This window comes from Bos taurus, chromosome 19 (assembly GCF_002263795.3).
Source record: "Bos taurus isolate L1 Dominette 01449 registration number 42190680 breed Hereford chromosome 19, ARS-UCD2.0, whole genome shotgun sequence".
NCBI classification, from domain to species: Eukaryota; Metazoa; Chordata; class Mammalia; order Artiodactyla; family Bovidae; genus Bos; species Bos taurus.
The window spans coordinates 30,517,852-30,539,057 of NC_037346.1; the positions used below are offsets into that span (position 1 = coordinate 30,517,852).

The following is a 21,206-nucleotide window of genomic DNA, read 5'->3' on the forward strand; positions in this document are numbered from 1 at the left end:
ATTTCTTGCATCTTACGATGTTCTCTATCAAAGAGCCTTTGGAACCAAATTCCTTAAACAAACCCTGTCTCATGTCATGCGTGTTCCTCTACGATCCTAAGTGGTTACACCTCGGAAGAAGGCCCCTGTCATCCTGTCCTTGTTTTATTTTTCTACTTACTCTTCCAAATGGAACAAGTCCATTTCAGTTACTTTACTGTTGGAGAACTGTGGACGACTCGGGCACCTCCTCTGCCCTGCTCATACCCATCAGATACTGCTGGGCCCTTCTTTGTTCTCTGTTTACCAGCAGCAGACCCAGCCTCTCATTAAGGTGGTGGAATTTCATGCATTTTCACAATTAAACTAGCATTGTAATCAATTTAATTCTTGAGCATGGCATGTTTCTGCAGATTTCTGAGTCTTTCATTTACTGTCATTTTTTTTAGAACTCTGCCTTCAGAATAGCTCTGTTGAACTTCCTCCTGACTTGTCCTTTTTCTCCACTTTTTTTTTTCTTTTCTTAATTTTTTTTTAACTTTTTTAATTTTTATTTTTAAATTTGTACTTATTTATCTATTTATTTTTGGTTGCACTGGGTCTTCATTGCTGTGCACAGGCTTTCTCTAATTGTGATGCACGGGCTTCTCACTGCCATAGCTTCTCTTGTTGCAGAGCGAGGGCTCCAGAGCTCAGGCTCAGTAGTTGTGTCACACGGGCTTAGTTGCTCTAAGGCACATGAGATCTTCTCAGACCAGGGATCAAACCTGTGTCCCCTGCATTTTCAGGTGGATTCTTAACCACTGAGCCACCAGGGAAGCCCTCCACTTCACTTTCTTGATTCATATACACAATACATCTAAAGGATTACAGTTTATTCAGTGGGATGCAGTCAGCCCTTGCAATCTATACACACAGGATTTTTCCGCTCAGGAAATTTTCCTCCTGTGATGAGGTTTCGCTCATCTGGTCAGGCCTTTCCTGCAGGAGCAGTGATGAAGTGGATGGGTTCTTTGCACTTCATGTCTATTGGCTTCTCCCTCATTGCTTTCCTTCCCTTTGGCCTTTTCCTCTACATTCTAGGAAGTTTATCCTCAATGATACTAATCTAATTGTGGGCAATATTGCTTCTGCTTCTTACGCCTCCAGTGAAGACTTTAATTATGCTATTACATTTTCAGTATCCCCACAGACCTTCCTCATCTCATCCTTTCCCCTTTCTAACATTGCTTTTGTATTTCAGCCTATTTTTCTGCAACCGTCTATCACAGGAACCATTCTACTGATGATGCCAAACAGCTTTCTTGATGTCTTCTCTAAATCCAGTCATGGGTCGTTTTTCAGTTGCGTTGTTCCTCTTAGTCTTCTAGATGCGATTCCTTCCCTTGTTCTGTATTTACGTGAAGACCTTCTTACCCCTTTGTTTACCTCCAGGCATGATGAGATCTATTCAAACTCAGTGTTTGTCAACAAATGGTATGTGACAATTATCTGCGATGCTACTCTTTTTCTACTATGTTCTTGTAACCAAAACTCCTTCTTAGAGCTACAGTTCAAAGCAGCTTGAGGTACACAGTGTCCCCAGCAGCTTACTTGGTCATACCTTTGTTGCAGTAAGGTAGTGTCTTCTCACCCCAGTTACTTTGTTATTCTCTCCATCTCGGAGCCTCTAGAAAACAGAGTAAGATAGACTCCCAGAATGCAGTACTACCAGATTTGTTTCGCCATGTCTCACCTCTTCCTCTTCCTGTCTCCCCCTGCCCCACCTACAGTGCCCTCAGAACATCCTGTATCCCCACTCACCCCTGTTCTGCAAAACACCCATCTCTCCTCTGGGAATTGCTGATCATTCTACACAAAAGACCGTTGCTGGGGAACCATCAATGGGACGTTCACAGAGCAGCACCCAGTGTTCTGTCTTGTACCAACCCTGGGTGTCTGAGCAGACGATAAAGACAGTCTGTTCTCCTGCTTTAAGCAGTCTCTTTAATATGAAGAGGCCTGATTATACCATTAGGTGAATCCAGCTCTCTCTGCCCACCATCAGTGGGGAGTCCTCCCATGTCCTGGCATCCTCCCATGTCCTCCCCTGTCTGTTCTTCTCCTTCTATTTTCTCTGCTTCAATGAATAATATGTCTATCTACCCAGTTACCTAGCCCAGAAACTGCAGTGTTATTTTATACACCTCCTCTTCCCTCACTGCCCACATTTAAGCCTTAACAGCTTCTGCAGATTTTCCAAGTACCTCTCAGGGGCATGCCTTTCACTGTGTCCCCTATTTAGACACGTCTTACCTGGATTATTTCAATAAACTGAACCTTCAGGTCTCTTACCCACCCCAAACCCACTTCACCCACATCCTCTCGTTTCAGCCAAAGTCTTCAAAATCACCCCCGACCCTGCTCACGTCTCTCTTTCTCTCACTATCCACTTCTGGCGCATCAGAAAATCCCAGTTGGCTCTAGCTGCAGAGACGCCCAGAATGCCGTTGCCTTGCACCTCTTGCTACCACCCTGCTCTGAGCCACTGACACCTTTTCTCCTGGGCAGCCACGATACCCTTTCACTAGTTTGTCTGCTTCCCTCTAATAGTCTGTCATCAGCTGAGCAGCCAGAGTGATCGATTTATTTATTTGTTTATTTTTGGCTGCATTGGGTCTTCGTTGCTGCATGCGAGCTTTCTCTAGTTTCAGTGAGTAGGGGCGACTCTCTAGTTGGGGTGCTTGGCCCCTCATTGTGGTGTCTTCTCTTATCATGGAACACGGGCTCTCGGGCGAGCTTTCTCTAGTTGAAGTGAGTAGGGGCGACTCTCTAGTTGGGGTGCTTGGCCCCTCACTGCGGTGTCTTCTCTCATCGTGGGACATGGGCTCTCGGGCATGCAGGCTCGGTAGCTGCAGCTCCTAGGCTCTAGAATGCGTGCTCATTAGTTGTGGCACCTTGGCTTAGCTGCCCTGCGGCATGTGGAATCTTCCTAGACCAGGGATCGAACCCGTGTCACCTGCATTAGCAGACAGATTCTCAGCCACTGGACCACCAAGGAAGTCCCAGCACGATCAATTTAAAGCATAGATATGTCACTTTTTCGCTCCACAGCCTGAAATAGCCCCTACTTCCCTCTTTACACTGAGTCTCCTTCCCAGCCCTGTCCTGTTAACTCTTCAGATCTCATCTCCTACTGCCCCGTCCCCGAGGCATGCCCCCTTAAACCTCGCTGCGTCTCTGTCCTTTCCTCAGACATTCCAGGCCGTGGCACCAGCTGTTCCCCTCCCTGGAATGTTCTTCCCTCTAACATCCCCAAGGCTTCGTCTCTCATCTGCTTCAGTTCTTTATTTCAATGTCACCTTCTCAAGGAGTCCTACCCTATGATCTCATTTAAAATTGCAGCCCCCACACCATTCCTGAGCCCCTTATTCTGCTCTACTGTACCTTTCCCCCATAGGATTTACCCAAACAGCAACCCACTCCAGTATCTTGCCTGGGAAATCCCATGGACGCAGAAGCCTGGTGGGTTAGAGTCCATGGGGTCGCAAATAAACAGACACAACTTAGCGACTAAACAACAACAAACATGTTCCATGGGCTTCCCTGGTGGCTCAGTGGTAAAGAATCTCCCCGCCAATGCAAGAGACACAGATTTAATCCCTGGGTCAGGAAGATCCCCTGGAAAAGGAAATGGCAGGATTCTTACCTGGGAAATTATGGAAAGAGGAGCCTGGCAGGCTGCAGTCTATGGGGTCACAAAGAGTCGGATACAACTTAGTGACTAAACAACAGCAACAACATATTATATGGTTTACTTATGTTTATATTTTGCTGTCTGTCTCCACCTGTTGGATTCAAGCTCTATAAGAAAAGGGATCCTTGTCTGTTTTGTTTGCTGATGTATTCCAAGCACCTAAAACAGTGCCTGGATGGAGCAGGTACTCAGTAAATATTTGTTTAATGAATTAATAACATTCTACCTAGTCTCCCTAACTGCATTCTGGCAGCACTCTATACCAGCACTACCCAATAGAAATAGCCTGCAAGTCATAGTCACAAATCTAAATTTTCTAGGGAATTCCCTGATGGTCCAGTGGTTAAGACTCAGTGCTTTCACTGTTGTGGGCCCAGGGTCCAACTCCTGGTTGGGGAACTAAGATCCCACAAGCTGTGCAATACAGCCCCCCAAAGAAGTCCAAATTTGAATTTTCTAGTAGCTGCATCAAAAAAAGTATAAAAGAAGTGGATTTTATTTTATTTTAATCATATATTTAATAGTATATAATATCACATAATTTAATAGCATTTTATTTAACCCAGTATATTCAAAATATTATCATTTTAACATGTAATCAATGTAAGAAAAATGTTGTTTAAAAAAATTGCTCATAAAATATTTTCCCTTTTTTTTCTATAAGGCTTTAAAAGTTCATGTATACAATTACACTTACAGGGCATCTCAGTTGAGACAAGCCATGTTTTAAATGCTTTCTGCCTGGAATGCTGCAAGAATACAGTCAGAGAGACTAAGCAGAGAGACCAAGTAGAATGTTATATTTTAAAGTACGTTTTAAGTGGTTATTAACCACGTGTGGCTGGTGGCTGCCAAACTAGGCAGCACAGCTTCAGACCAACCTGTGTCCTGCTCTTAGAAGGACTAACAGCAGTATTTCACGATGTGTGCAAGAGAAGTGATCATCTTTGTTCAAACCTCAAGTCTGAGTATTCACTTGAGTAAGCCTTAATGATCTTAGACATGGCCATTCAGATTCTCTAAACTTTCCCGGAACTTTTAAAATTGCTTATAACTCCATTCTCTTCTTCCTCTTTTTGATCACACTGCACCCTGAAGTCCAACAGCACTATTTGAAGTTCTCCCCAAATAGTTCTCTCTCTCTCTCCATGGCTTGTTCACATCTCTGTGTCTTCACATATGTCCCTACCTTGTCAACTTATCAGTGTCAGGACCTAAAAAAGTTTCCTACCCGCCTGCCCACAAGCCCTCTCTAAGCTCTGAGCAGTGTACCTTCCCTTCTCTATGTCCCTTGAATTTTTCATCCTTTTTTAAAAAATTGAAGTATGGTTGATTTACACTGTCATGAATTCATTCTTACGTTTCTTCTCTTGCATACACGTGAAATACTGCTATTAGTCCATCAAGGGTAGAAATCAAGATTTATTGGCACAGAGTAGGTGATCTATAAATGAATAGCTAGGTAGATGATAGATAAGTAGATTGATAGATAGGCAAATGAATGAACAGGTTCAAAAATCACCTACAAACAGAGAGGGGATGGCGAATGGGTCTTTTGAATGGAATGATCTGAGGTGCCTACCTCTGATATAAACCCTTCATCTGGAACTATTCCTTTGATAGAAAAGGACTGAAGTATATCTCACCATAATCTTGGTAAAAGAATGATGACTTTAATTATTAATATATTCTATAGTATCTTCTGCTTGATTATTACAGCTTTTGGTGCATATAATCTGGTAGGAGTAAGCTAAATGGATCTCACAGCTTGGACTCAGGCAGATTTCCAGATTTGTTTAGCAGTTACTTCCCAGGTGACTCAGTGGAAAGAACCCACCTGCCAGTGTAGGAGACAGTTCAACCCCTGGGTCAGGAAGATCCCCTGGAGAAGGAAATTGCAACCAATTCCAGTATTCTTGCCTGAAAAGCCCCTTGGACAGAGGAACCTGGTGGACTACAGTCCATGCGGTTGCAAAGAATCAGACACAGCTTAATGACTCAACAGCAACAAGTAGTATTAGAAGTAGTAGTAATGACAATAATTAACAATTGGGTGGTAACCTAAAGTTAAACAGACTTTAGACTTGTAATTTCATGCTTTGACTCAGCTAGTCAGAATATAACTTTCTTTTTCAGTAGCTGAATTTAACTTGGCCCTGGATCCATCTTTTTTCCTTTAAGAGTAGAAACCTCTTAACCTTGCATTTCAGGTTGAGTTGGTCATATCATGTTAAAAACTCAGTCTTTGGAGGGCAGTCAGTTCCCTGTCTTGACACAACCAGAGCCCCCCGCCCTGCCTGGGGTCTCACTCCTCTCACTAACAACCTCAATTCTGTGTTTAACTCAGGTGCGATCACGAGAAAAAGGGACTGTTGGATTTAATCCACAAATCTATCTACCTGGAAACCTTTATTTTTTTTAAATATTTTATTTAACTTTTTATTTTATATTACAGTATACCTGATTAACAATGTGTGATAGTTTTAGGTGAACAGTAAAGAGACTCAGCCAGTTGCCAGCATGAAGGATAGGGGAAAGGATAGTTAGGGAGTTTCGGATGGTCTTGTACACCCAGCTATATTTAAAATGGGTAACCTACAAGGACCTACTGTGTAGCACAGGGAACTCTGCTCGGTGTTATGTGGCAGCCTGGATGAGAGGGGAGTTTGGGGGAGAATGAATACATGTATATGTATAACTTGGAAACTTTTAAATTCAATTTATCCTGGGGTTTAAAATAACCTCAATAACTGTCACCTGGAGTTGACAGTTAACATTTATGATGACGTATTTGTCAAGACGTTTTTGTTTGCAAGTGAAAAAGAAAACTAACTCAAATTCACCCAATGAAAAGAAAAAAAGTGGAAAGTGAAGGAGGGGAGGGAGGGAGAATAGGAAAGAAAATTTTGAGATTACATTAGATGTTTATCAGAACCCTTTTGATGGCAACTAACCAAAATCCAACTGAAGTTGATTAGACAAAACAAAATAAAAAGGAGTGGATGAATTCATATCCCTGAAAAGCGAGGGATAGGGTTTAACATGGATAGGACTGGAGTTAGATGTTCACCAGATGTCCTTGTTCAGGCAGGCAATCCCCATGGCTCTGAAACCTCAGACAAGTATTCTGTCTGTTTTGCTCCTTATTTATTGTATTTTTTGGCTGCTCTGGGTGTTTGTTGCTGCTCTCAGGCTTCTCTAGTTGTGGTGGGCTGGCTTAGTTTCTCAGAGGCATGTGGGGTCTTAGTTCCCTGACCAGGGATCGAACCCTTGTCCCCTGCATTGGAAGGTGGATTCTTAACCACTGGACTGTCAGGGAAGTCCTTGCTTTCCTTCTTTTCCAGTATTTTCAGCCCAGTTCCTGGGCTGGCTCTGAGAGAGCTTTTTAAGGCTTTGGTTCGCCCATATTGAGCCAATCTATAATGTGGACCCTTTCATTGGCCAAGCCAGGATCCATGACAACCATCGAAGTCAGCCCCACCCAAAATACAAGGACTTAAAAGGCAAGGTCTCTAAAAGAAATCCAAGTTGTGTTACCAGAACATAGTTTTTATATTATTATTAGTTGTTATATAATTATTATTGTTAGGCAGGCAAACCTAACAGATGTCTACTCTAGACAGAAAACATCTGTATCTAAGAGGAAAGCCTGCTTGAAGTCCAATTTCACATCAGAAACGGTTGGAAGTTTTGACTTCATCCCTGGCTCTAGGATTGGATTTGTAACGTAGGCATAGGTCTCAGAGACATTTGGTCTTGAGTATCTTTCAGGTATGGACCCATGACCTCAAGTGACTGACTCAGGCATACTGATACTAATTCTAAGATTCTTTTCTTCCTTTACTTTCTGTGGTTGGAGGTATGAGGATATAATCCCAAGTTCTTGGCCATCACCTTGCCATTCTGACGGGAGTCACTGACTAAAAGTGTATTCACTTTAAAGTACAATGATGTTGAGAGACATGGTGTCGTCTGTGTTCTAGGATGAAGCTGTATCTGAAGCCAGTATAGCCCCAGAATTAAGTTATGTAAATCATTAAATCTTAATTTTGATAAAAAAAGAGAAAGTGTTTGGTGACTCCATGGATTCTGAGTCAAGAAGGAAGCTATCTCTAGGCCTCCAACTTTCGATGGAGTGTTATTTGTGACTGATTATTCTGGATTCCTTCTCCACCTTCTGGAGCTCTGGGGACCTCTCTGTGAACCTCTCTGAATCATGTGCCTGGACCTTGAAGAAGGGAGGGTCTCCCACCACCATCTTACCCTTGCTGGACTCAGTCAGCGTCCCCCCACCTCCAAGAGTCAGCATCGATGGTCGATACTCGTGGGGAGAGGGTCTCATCAGTGTTGGTAACACCTTCCCTCTTGATCTTCCTATCCAAGTGTGGGAGTGTCTAGGTGACAAGAAACCCAGAGTGTAGCCTGAATGCTATGAATAAGGGGGAAAGGGAAGAGAAAATATTTAAGTCACTTACTTCAATGTCCTGTTCTACTGAAGAAGAGCCACCAGATGACCCTGAGTTCTGCCTTGTTGGTAGCCTACATCTGATGAGCTTCCCAGGTGGCTCGGTGGTAAAGAACCTGACTGCCAGTGCAGGAGACACAGGAGACATGGGTTCAATCCCTGGATCAGGAAGATCCCCTGGAATAGGAAATGGCCACCCACTCCAGTATTCTTGCCTGGGAAACCCCACGGACAGAGGAGCCTGGTGGGCTTCAGTCAATGGGGTCGCAAAGAGCTGGACGCGACTGAGTGACTGAGCAGCTACAGCCTACTTCTTTCTGGCTGGCTGGCCCCTCGTGTCACTCCCTGTCACAGCTTAAGAGTTATAAAGCTTCCATCCACAGCACTGGTGATTACTTACCCGGGGCCTGAGGTCATAAGGCAAATCTGCACGCCATAAAACAAACAACAATAACAACAACAAAAAAGACCCACTTCAATTTTCTCAAATCTCCCAAGATTTGGAAAGGAACACAAAGTTACTGGTGTGTTTGCTGACTGGAGTGATTATGTGGTTCAATCATTTTGATTTACAATTGCATCTTTGTCCTTGTAGAAATTACTCTGCAGCTGAACAATGGGAGAGGGAAAGGGATTAACCTTCCAACACAAGAATACAAGACCCGTTCTAGGGAGCAGGCCTCCATCTGAGGTTAAGCAAAGTCTCCGATTTCTATGAATACACAAAATTAAAGCACGTTCTTTTTTTCTTCTGCCTTCATTTTCTTTTCTTTTGATCTGCCATGAAAAGGGAATTATCAGCAACGTCTAAGCCCCCGTTTTATTTTTGCAGCACTTGAATCTGTTTGACATGTTCTAGGAGCTCTGAAGTAATCTTTGGTGGTTGCATAAAATAGACTTCAGAAAAATGAGAGACAAGGGGTCATCCTGGAATGTAAAGTTTATCCGCCATATTGCAAATACAATTGACTTTTTTTTTTTTTTTTACTTTCCAGAAATAAACAGATCTGAGTCTTCTCTTTGCATACGAACAGCCCTTGAGTTAGGCCAGTGATTCTCAAACCTAGGTGGGCATCAGATTCACCCAGAGGACCTATTAAAACACAGATTGCAGGGCCCCACCACCAGAATTTCTAATTCAGTAGGTCCAGAGTGGACCAGAGAACTTGATCCCTTTTTTTTCAAGATTTTATTTATTTATTTATTGGCTGTGCTGGGTCTTCACTGCTGCATGTGGGCTTTCTCTAGCTGCAGTGAGCGGGCTTCTCATTGTGGTAGCTCCTCTTGTTGCAGAGCACAGGCTCCAGGGCACGTGGGCCTCAGTAGTTGCAGCACATGGGCTCTGTGGTTGCGGCACACAGGTTTAGTGGCTCCGAGCATGTGGGCTTCTCCTGGATCAGGGATGGGACCCATGTCCCGTGCTGTGACAGGTGGGTTCTTTACCACTGGACCACTGGGGAAGCCCCAAACTTTGCATTTCCCAGGTGGTGCTGATGCTGGGTACCACCTCCTGGGATCTGAGGACCACATTCTGAGAGCCATCACCCGCTTCTGAGCACATAGAAAGCCATTCACCTCTTCCCAGCTGACTGGGAACATAGGATTCCTAGGAGCCAGTGTTCCCACCACTCCAACATCGTCCCCAGATGCACATGGACATAGAGGTGGGCGGAGAACACAGCTGGTCTGGACCATCGGAATCCATGCTGTTCCACTTCAACCTGGTCATCTACTTCTTGAAAGGACTGTGGGAATAGATGAAGTCCAACTAAAGGAGGACGAGCAAAGGCTCTTTATTCAGAGCTCACTCTAGCAAGGCAGTCAGCCACCATCATTTGCGCTTCGGTAGAGACAGTAACAGGTCTCCCTGGTGGCTCAGCAGTGAAGACTCTGCCTGACAATGCAGGAGACACAAGTTCAGTCCCTGGGTTGGGAAGATCCCCTGGAGAAGGAAATGGCAACCCACTCCAGTATTCTTGCCTGGGAAATCTCATGGACCGAGGAGCCTGGCAAGCTACAGTCCATGGGGTCACAAAGAGTCAGACACGATTTAGCGACTGAGCAACAATAACAAGAGACACAAAAGCAGGCAGAGGAATGGGAAAGCTAAATAGTTGGAAGAAAAGCATTCCCAGATGGAGGCTGTCGGCTATTGGGAGGCAGAGGAGGGCAGATCAGAAGCTGGGCATCTTGTTTAGGGGTGGGTGTTTGAATTTCTCTCATTCCTGGTCCTTCATTGGGATAAAATTAAGAAAGTTGTCAGTTATTAATCAAGTCCTGGCCATTTTGAACTGATTCTTATAGAGGTTATTGCCTGTCTTCATGGACTGTTACTTAGACAGTAGACTTGTTGCCAAACCAAGGTCCAGTCGCTGGCTGCTCAAAAGCCAATAAAGAGGTCAGGTTGATGGAAAGGAAAATCTGCTAAATTTGGATGCTAGAAGCTGGTGGGGAGAGCGGATATATGTCCAAAGGCTGACTCCCCCACCCGGTAAGTCAGTGGGCAAGAGGTTTTGTAGACTGAGGAAGAGGGCTACATGCAGAAACAGCACAGCTCTGACAGTCAACTTGAAATTGGTCATCATTATTAGGTATTCAATTCCAAGGTCAGTTCATTCCCATTTCCTTGAGGCCAGTTCTCAGAATTATGGCAGCTTACGTCATGGCTACAGTCTGGTCGTTATATAGTTGGCTTCTTCACCTGGTAGGGGTTTCTGTATCTACACAGGATATGGCTCAGAATATTATCTGTAGCCCTTGAGGAGGAACCAAATGTTCTTGAATATGTTTAATGACTACGTTATTATTATTTGGTTTCCCTCAGCTGTTTTCCTTTGTTCGTGCATGTTCTCACTTCTCTGATTGAATTTATTTTTGGCTAGTTTTTCCACCAACAAGAGGCAGGCTGAGGACATTGCAGGGGCAAGGACACAGGGTCCTGTTCCATTTCAGTCTGACTTGTGGCAGGCTGGCTTTCTCAGCTGGTTGCTGTAGATAATGGGCTGGTCTCCTGGGCAGGTTGTTGTAGGTTCTAGGTCAGAGTTCTGCTTTTATGGTCTGGCCACTGTCTGTTCATATATTCCATCTTACATGATACCCAGTGGACACTCACTTTTTATAGTTTGCTAAATCCTCAGTGCATTCCAGACTGGCCAAATTCAATTAAAGGATAATTGTTGCTTATTAAAGCCCTACTATGTGCAAAGTGTTATATTAGGCCTGTGAGGTTTTTACAAGACACAGACACCAACATCAGTGAGAAGCCAGCTGTGTCATTTAGGCATCAAGGAGAAAGAAAGTTCACAGCCTCCGTTGCTTAGAATCTCCCACCACATTTGCTGCAGAGGAGAGAGGAAGAGGGTGGCCAGGGCACCTTTCCTTTCCCAGGTCAGGGAGCTTGGTCCCAGCTGAGAGCTCAGCTTTGCACCTTTGCATCAGGAGCTGGTGTTCTTCCCTGCCCTGCAGGGTCAGACCCCACCATGGTTCCATCGGAAAAAACCTGCCACTTTTCTGCTGCAGGTGGATGAGCTGAAAGCCAAGCTGGCCACCCAGGAAGTGGAGCTGAGGCAGAAGAATGAAGATGCCGACAAGCTGATTCAGGTGGTGGGCGTGGAGTCGGACAAGGTGAGCAGAGAGAAAGCCATTGCCGATGAGGAGGAGCGGAAGGTGGCCCTCATCATGCTGGAGGTGCAGCAGAAGCAAAAGGACTGTGAAGAAGACCTGGCCAAGGCAGAGCCAGCGCTCACAGCAGCCCAGGCGGCCCTCAACACCCTCAACAAGGTAGGAGGAACGTGTGTGTGCTGGCTTATCCCTCTGGGGAGGAGCAGCCTCTCCTCCGACCCAAAGGCAGCCCACCACGCTGGCGTTCCGAGGGACACAAGGGCACAGTCCAGAGGGCTGGGCTGGGACCAGCTGCCACTGGCTTATTCATTGAGCAGGCAGACATTTACCTACGCTGAATATATGTCAGGATGCACAGGCTGCCAGCGAAATCCCAGAGGTGTGAGTCCTGAACTTATCGGGACAGGAGGGGCCAACTGTCCAGCCTCCTCACTTCACTGATGAGAAAGCCAGAGCCCAGAGTCACAGACCTCAATGTTGAACTCACATCTTCAAAATGCAAGCCCAGAGACCTTATGGCTATGCAGTCCATGGTCATTTTACTTCTTCTGTGCTATAGGACACATAGGCCTCTTACGGGCTTCCCTGGTGGCTCAGGTGGTAAAGAATCTGCCTCTAATGCAGGAGAGCTGGGTTCAAACCTTGAGTCAAAGCTTCCCAGTTGGCGCTAGTGGTAAAGAACCCACCCCAATGCAGGACATGTAAGAGACTTCAGTTTGATCCCTGGATTGGGAAGATCTCCTGGGGCATGGCAACCCACTCCAGTATTCTTACCTGGAGAATCCCATGGACAGAGGAGCCTGGCAGGCTACAGTCCATGGGGTAGAACAGAGTTGGACATAACTAAAGCGACTTAGCACGCACATGCATGCAGGCCTTGTAAGGCCCTATGAAAATGTTTAAGATATGAGACTAAAGTAAGATGTCTCCAAAGTAAGAGAAAAAAATCTACAAAATCAAACTTGGCAAGTCCTCAGTTGTTGACAACATGTAACTGTGTGTCAACTAAATTCAGCTCATACACATGACCTTTTACTGGAACAAGCATGGCTCTTGAGATGTGTTCATTGGGAGCTTTATTTTGGCTCCCTTTAAAGATACTCTGTGTGTTGAGAGGTGCCTGTGGGTAGTACTTCTTCCTTTTATAGTTTTCACACTAACTTTCTTTCCCATTTGGATGCCCAGGGCTGAGAGGCTGAGGGAGGAAGATGGAAAGCAGGGCAGACAGACTCAGGTCATCAGTAATTGGTATCACAGAGGAAAGCTGATGTTTACTTGGAAGCTCACATCATCTCTTTGCAGACCCTCCACCGGTTCCTCTTTCTGCTGAGAGTCTAGATACTCACTTGCCCCTTCACAGGGGCCATTTGGTCAAGGTCTCAGAGAGCCCATGCCAGGTGGGCCATGCCAGCAGCTCACCTCTGCTCCACAGGCAACACCTGTGCCTCTTTCTTCCAGATGGAATCTGAGAGTGTTGGCCACCCATGTAGGAAACACCCCTCAAGTTCCACTGCCAGGGGACTAGCCTGCCATTTGCACCCTGTAGATTTCTATAAGTTAGAACCCCAGTCCAGTGTCATTCAAGTTGCATGACCACTGAGTCACGAGGGAAGCCCTAGCTGCAACATTGAACTCTTAATTGCAGCATTTGGGATCTAGGCCCCTGATCAGGAACCGAACCCAGGTTCCCCTGCTTTGGGAGTGTGGAGTCTTAGCCACTGGACCACCAGGAAAGTCCCTCTGAAGCTTTCCTTTATGGATTCTGTGTAACCAATGCACACCTTGCTTTGGAAGGTAGCATCTCTTGGCTTAGGTCCTCAGCACATCTGAGACTAGCTGAGGACATTGGAAAATCCTGTGATGTATAGTTATGTATAAATTGTATTAAATGTGAGATATGAGTGCATTTTGGTGTTTTTATGATGTGTGGTGGGAGGTCCCTAAAAGGAAGGACCTATAAAATCCTTAAGTGGGCCTCTACCTCACATTCATAGAAAACACAAGATTTCTCCAGGAAAATTTTAGAAATTATGGATAGACTGGGGAGTGGAGGTGTAACCCAATTATGCCACCACTTCTCAGCCTGAAAGCTTTTCTTTCTTCTTGAAGCTCTTTCTATTTTCACTGGAGGAAAATTGCTCTACAGTGTTGTATTGGTTTCTGCCAGACAACAATGCGAATCACTTCTTGCCAAGAAGATGAACGTCTTTCATAAGATTTTTTGACACAGAGATTATATGTTCTAAGATGAGCTGAGTCCAAATTCTGGCTGGACTATTTACTGTGTGTGACCCTAGGAATGACTTTATGGTCTTTGAGTCTCTGTTTCCTCACCTGTAAAGAAGAGGTGGTAGTAATATAGTCCCCATCAGGCTGTGAAGGACAGGGAAGCCTGGTGTGCTGCAGTCCATGGGGTCGCAAAGAGTCGGACGTGACTGAGCAACTGGACAACAACAGGTTGTTGTAAGGATTCAGTTAGATAACGCATGAAAAGTATTAATAGCTAACAGATGGCAGCCACTCAGTTTGCTGTAGTCGATGATGTCTTTATAACAGTGTTATCTCTTCTGTTTCCACAGGCTGAAAACAGTGAAAACCCCTGAATACTCTTGGTTAATTTTATGGCTGATTAGTTAGGTGACCTTTGCTGGTAGAAATGAACCCATAGAGGTGTAACTCATGGAAGTGACGGGATCGGATTCAGAAAAAAGCACTGGGTTTGAGTACTAGATACCTCTGCCACAAAGAAAGTGAAACTCATGTTTCTAAAGGAATGAAGTTTTCTTAATAATTTTATTTGTTTGTTTATTTTAGTCCATGCCGGGTCTTCATTTCTTCTCAGGCTTCTCTAGTAGGGGTAGGCAGGTTTCTCACTGCGGTGGCTTCTCTTGTTGCGGAGCACAGGCTCTAGGGCAGGCAGACTCAGTAGCTGTGGTTCCTGGGCTCTAGAGCACAGGCTCAGTTGCTGGGGCTCATGGGCTTAGCTGCTCCCTGACATGTGGGATCTTCCTGGATTAGGGACTGAACCCATCTCCTTCATTGACAGGCAGGTTTCTTACCACTGAGCCACCAGCAAAGCCCATGAAAATCATTTTTAATGAATGCCTACTATGTATGGTAGCTCAACGGTAAAGAATCCACCTGCCAATGTAGGAGATGGGGATTCTGTCCCTGGGTCAGGAAGATCCCCTGGAGGAGAAAATGGCAACTTGCTCCAGTATTCTTGCCTGGACAATCCCATGGACAGAAGAGCCTGGCCAGCTGCAGTCCATGGGGTCACATGGACTGCAGCTTAGAGCTGGACACAACTCAGCGAACTAACCCACAAACACTGTGTGCCAGAGAACAGGACGGGTACTGTCTTCAAACGAGCTGCGGAGCCTCACACGCCAGCCACTGAACTTCTTCATCTCTCACAATGGCATGTGATGTTATCTTAGCTTCAAGTGTACAACATAACGATTCGGTATATACAAATATATGGTGAAGTGATCACCACACTAGGTCTGGTTAGCATGTATCACCGTGCATAGTTGCAATTTTTTCTCGTGTTTTGTTTGCTCTTCTTTTAAGATTTACTCTCTTAGCAACTTTCAAATATACAACACAGTTAGCTATACACTACATCCCCAGGACTTATTTATTTTAAACCTGGAAGTTTGTACCTTTTGAACCACCTTCACCCATTTCTCCCAGCCCCCACCCCCTGCTCAGAGAAGTAGAATGGATCAGATTGTACCACACAGAACAGGGGAGATGTTTCTTCACGAACACAGGGACCCCTTGAGTATCCTCAAATTTTTTCGCATCCACAGGACTCTGGTATTTAAGGACCGCATTCCTATTTTCTCATCATTTTCAAAGTTAACAATGAAGCTTTAGTTAATACATAAAGAACACCTGTAAATCAGAGCATAGTAGTAAGTCCCTGTACATTTTAAGTCTCTGCTTTGGCAGTTTTATCTCACTTTTATAGCTAAACTGAAGCAAATCCAGTATAGCTTTTCCTGCCCTAGTTGAAGAATGGTTTTGCTTACAATTTCATGGCTTCTTTTTTTTCTCCTTGCAGAGTTACTTGAAATTTTCTATTTATTTCCTATGCGTTTTATCCAGTAAACTTACTTTTTATTATACAAATAACATATAATGGCATTTTTATCATTACAATAATTCAGAGAGTACAGAATGTACAGGATGAAACATAAAGTCACCCTTCTTTCCACTCCACCCCCAGTCCTCTCCTAAAACAGCACTCCTGGAAAAGCTTGAGCTGTATCTCATCCAGCAATTTTTCTATGTATTTATATCTGTGCAAATACACATATGAAATACAGTAGGTCTTCCCTGGTGGCTCAGACAGTAAAGAATTCACCTGCAATACAGGAGACCCAAGTTCAGTCCCTGGGTCGGGAAGATCTCCTGGAGAAGGGAATGGCAACCCTCTCCAGTATTCTTGCCTAGAGAATTCCACGAGACAGAGGAACCTGGTGGGCTGCAGTCCAGTGGGTCACAAAGAGTCGGGCATGACTGAGGGACTAACACCTAGGGCTTCCCTGGAGGCTCAGACTGCAGTGCAGGAGATTTGTGTTTAAAGCATGATATATTTTATATGCACTGCATTATATGTTTATATACATATAAAATATATCATATTTTAAATACAAATAGATAATGACAACTTACTCTTCCTCATGAAATAAGACTGTGTCACGCCAATACATACATTGAAACCATATTCATTTAATGCTTTGTAGTAGTATTCCAGGCTATAACGTACTCTATTTCTTTTAGCTATTTACTCTTGAGTGTCTAATTAGTTTCTTTTTTCTCTAATACAAATATTCTTGTACATACATCTTTACTCCACATGTTCACATATTTCTCTGGGCCAAATAAGAAATCCACTTGTTTGAGAGAATAACATGGCAGGTTGAATCATACCTCCTCCACCCCTCAAAATACCCACGTCCTAACCTCTGGAACCTGTGGATTTTACTTCATATGGTGACTCGGTGGGCGTGGTTAAATCAAGGATCTCACAGTGGGGAGATGATGCTGGACTATCCAGTGAAAGTGAGTGTCATGTCCACCTCTTTTTGATTCCATGGACTATAGCCCACCAGGCTCTTCTGTCCGTGCAATTCTAGAGGCAAGAATACTGGAGTGGGTTGCAGTTCCTTTCTCCAGGGGATCTTCCCCATTCAGGGGTCAAACCCGGGTCTCCTGCATTGCAGGCAGATTCTTAACCATCTGAGCCACCAGGGAAGCCCCAGCTGGGTCCTAAATGTCATCACAAGGATCCAAAGAAGAGGGAGACAGGAAGATCGGAAGAAGAAGGCAGCATGATGGTGGGAGCAGAGCGGGCAGACACAGCTGATATGATGTGGAACCTTGAGCCAAGGAGTGAGGCTGGCTCTGGAAACTGGGAACAGAAAGGGTCAGACTCGCTGCTCCAGCCTCCAGAAAGAACCAGCCTCTCCAACATCTTCGGCTTAGGAATCCTGACCTCCAAAATAGGAAGACTGTACGTTCACGTTGAGTCACTGTGTTTATGGTAATTTCTTACAGAAGCAATGTGTGTGCTCAGTTGCTTTAGTCCTATCTGACTCTTTGCAACCCCAGGGACTGTAGCCCACCAGTCTCCTCTGTCAATGGGAGTCTCTAGACAAGAACACTGGAGTGGGTTACCATGCCCTCTTCCACGGGATCTTCCTAACCCAGCGATTGAGCCCCTGTCTCTTATGTCTCTTGGATTAGCAGGTGGGTTCTTTGCCACTAGCGCCACTTGGGAAGCCCCACAGAAGCAATAGGAAGCTCTAACAATAATTCTCTTTTTTATATAAGTAATGCTTAATTTCTATCCAAAATAGCTATTCTTCTTTATAGTTGTAAGCACTGCTTTCCCCCACATCCTTGCCAGTCTTAAGTATTTTCAATCATTCTAATTTTTCTCATTAAGAACACAAGAATTTTTTCATTTAAAAAATTTGTGAATGGTTAGATTCCAATACTTAGATTACTTCCTTCATTATTTGCTCAAATTCTTTGTCCATTTTCTGATGAGATAATTTCCCTTTTCTGTATTGATTTATAGGGTTTTTAAGATAAATTTTTACTATATATCTTGCTTTATATGTTGTAAATATTTTCTTCCTGTCATTTGACTTGTAACTTAATATTTACAAGTTATTTATAAAAGGTATATTTTATAATTAAATGATTTTGAGAATTCTAGGGTTACAGAGTTTAACAGACTTCTTTCCTACAGGACTTTTTAAGACCTTTATTATATGACAAGCTTGATACTGAAAGTGATAGAGATAGCACAAGAAAATAAAACCTCAAATTATACAAATTTATGAGTAGTGATTTAAGATATCCATATAAAATGCTGGTAAATCAAGCCTAGCAATTTATTCAAACAACAGTATGCTGCCGACCAAAGTTTTGCCTATGCAAGGCTACTCCTGTAAATATACCCAACCATCGATCAAAGGATAATAGCTTTGGGGGACTTCCTTGTGGTCCAATGGTTAAGACTTCACTTTCCAATTCAGGAAGTGTGAGTTCGATCCCTGGTCTGGGAGCTAAGATCCCAAATGCCTTGAGACCAAAAAACCAAAACATAAAACAGAAGCAATGTTGTAACAAATTCAGTAAAAACTTTTAAAATGGTCCACATTAAAAAAAAAAATCTTTAAAAAAAAAAAGGCAAAAAATTCTGTAGTTAGAGAAATGTCAAAAATGATACCTAACACAATTCAACATCCTTTCCTATTAAAACTCTCAGTATAGTAGGAACAAAAGGATATTTGGATAATTTGCTAGCACATAGCAATCAATTCCTGTCCAAGAATGAAACATCCCGTCTAACGGTCGAGCATTAGCAGAATTCCCATTAGCAAAGAAAAAGCACAATAATGACCCCCTCTGCTTCTATTATAAAACAATTGCCCTAAAGTTTCTAGCCAATGCAATGATAAATGAAAAATGGTAATTGTGCAAATGTTGTAAAGTAGCAGACAAATGTGTTATTATTCATAGATGTCATAAAAATGTAATAAAACAAATAAAAGGGGAGGGTTAAGGGCCCATTACAAAATTTAATAGCTTTCCTAATATCAGCAGTAGCCAGTTAGAAAATATAATATTTTCAAGATAGCAATCAAAACTCTCAGTATAAGTAAACATAAATAAATTTATTGAAACTATGTGAAGAAAACTGCACATCTTTGTTGAGTAGTGTAAAATAAGATATGAACAGGGAAATAGATGTACCAAGTTTGTGTAAGGCAAGATTTAATATTTTAAGGATGTCACTATTCCTCAAATACTTTATACATTAAATCCAAGTCTAATTTGACTCTTATTTGGGGCTTACTTATTTCTAATTTCATTAAAAGTTCATATCACTTAAGCAGCTATTAAAAATTTAATAACCTAAATACTTAACAGTATGGAGTTGGCTAAATTATGGCTCATCTAAATGAGAGAAAATTGCACATACTTTATCTAAAATCATATTTTGCAAAAATAATTCATAGCATAAAAGAGTTTAAGATACAATTTTCAGTGAATGCTAGATTCAAAAAAATGGTGTAAACAGTGATTGTATATGTATATGTATGTACATATATGTATGCGTGTGTGTGTGTTAAGTTAATTCAGTTGTGTCTGACTCTTTGTGAACCTATGGACTGTAGCCCGCCAGGCCGCCCTGGCCACGGGATTTTCCAGGCAAGGATACTGGAGTGGGTCGCCGTGCCCTCCTTCTTTACCACTAGCGCCACCTGGGAAGCCTACATATATGTATATGTGTATATAAACGAATCAGCCAGACATGCATCACATTCATATATATTCACACTACATTCACTCATTATCTTTCTTTTCTGTGCCTCTTTGATAGTTTGTTAAGCATATATAATGAAACGTACCAGGACAGTGTTTATCTCTGGGTAGTAAAATGATGAGTGAGTCTGGTTTTCATCTTCATCTTTGCTAAATATTTCACAACAAATATGTATTCTTTTACTAGAAGGACTAAATTATGTAATCTTATAAACCAGTGAACAATAAGAAAGAAACTGTAAAAGAACTAGAAAAGTTACTATAAGGTCACATCATCTTAATACGTATGAAAGACCCTTCTTACCATAAAAACGAAGGATGATAGCATGATGTCATCTGGAAAAGGATTATTCAGTTTGGCTGTAGGAAAGCTGAATTTCTACCTGTCACCGAATATCTTAAATTTTTTTAATTAAAAAAAGAGTATTCTCGTGTGTGTGTGTGAAGAGGTCTTATAAATCGTGCTGGAACTGGCGTTTGTGCCTGCCCTCTCCCCACTCATTTACTCTCTGCCCTTCCCCCTCCTGAAACATCAGGTTCTCTACGTGGTCCTCCCAGAACCCCCTCCCTGGCCAAAGTGATACCATCAGTCTTCCAGAATCCACTAACCTACTAGCCCTGCTTTTTGCTTTTTTTCAGAGCACTTCTCACTCTCTAACATACCAAAGATTGACCCTTTTGTGTCCGTCCCTCCCATCTGCGTGAGCAAAAGGACTGACTTTTTTATTTACCACTACATCCCCCCTTTGCCAAATGAACGACTGTGCAGACACGTTTATTCACTCAGCGGAGACTCCCTGACTGCCCTCCATGCCAGACACTGTTCAAGGTGCCCGTGATGCCTCCATGAACAAAGATTCTGCCTCTATGAAGATTCTGTTTAGCTCTGGGCAGGGGCGAGAGACAATGAGCATCATGAAAAAGCACTGTATACAATGTGTGTGTGTGTATACATATATGTATATATTTACATTTAGATATTCAAAACACTAAGATCATGGCATCCAGCCTCCCATCACTTCATGGCAAATAGATGGGGAAAAAATGGAAACAGTGACAGACTTTATTTTCTTGGGCTCCAAAATCACTGTGGATGGCGACTGCAGCCATGAAATCAAAAGACACTTGCTCCTGTGCTCTGCCACAAGAGAAGCTACCACAACGAGAGGCCTGCACAACCACAACTAGAGAAAAACCCATGTAGCAACAAAGGCCCAGAATTTCCCAATAAAAAAAAATATATATATATATAATTTTTTAAAAGTTAGAAGGAATTACATTGAAACAGTAACAATGATATATCTAGGTTATAGAATTAAATTTCATCTGTATCCATTTTTATCTTTTCTTAATTCAGTACATTGAACATACATGCTCAACTTGAATGATATTAAAATCGCGTGGGTTTTGTTTCTGATTGTATGTTCCCTCTGTGTCCTCTCTGGCTCAGGGGAGGCCACTAGGACAGGTGTCCAAGCACAGCTGCCACACCTGCGCTGCCGTTCATTCCTGTCCATTATAGACAACACTCTCATGACTCAACGTGCAAACCGG

The 21,206-nt window shown here is 43.2% G+C and overlaps 1 protein-coding gene across 10 annotated transcripts in view; it reads left to right on the top strand.

Moving 5' to 3' along the window:
- DNAH9 (dynein axonemal heavy chain 9) overlaps positions 1–21,206 on the top strand; it is a 290,463-nt gene that overhangs the window by 189,259 nt on the left and 79,998 nt on the right. For all 10 annotated transcript variants that reach the window (XR_009491586.1, XR_009491587.1, XM_024980551.2 and 7 more), the window contains 1 exon segment: positions 11,700–11,960. Coding sequence is in view for 8 of the 10 variants with exons in the window: in XM_024980551.2 (XP_024836319.1) it covers positions 11,700–11,960 (261 nt within the window). In the remaining 2 variants the exon portion in view is untranslated.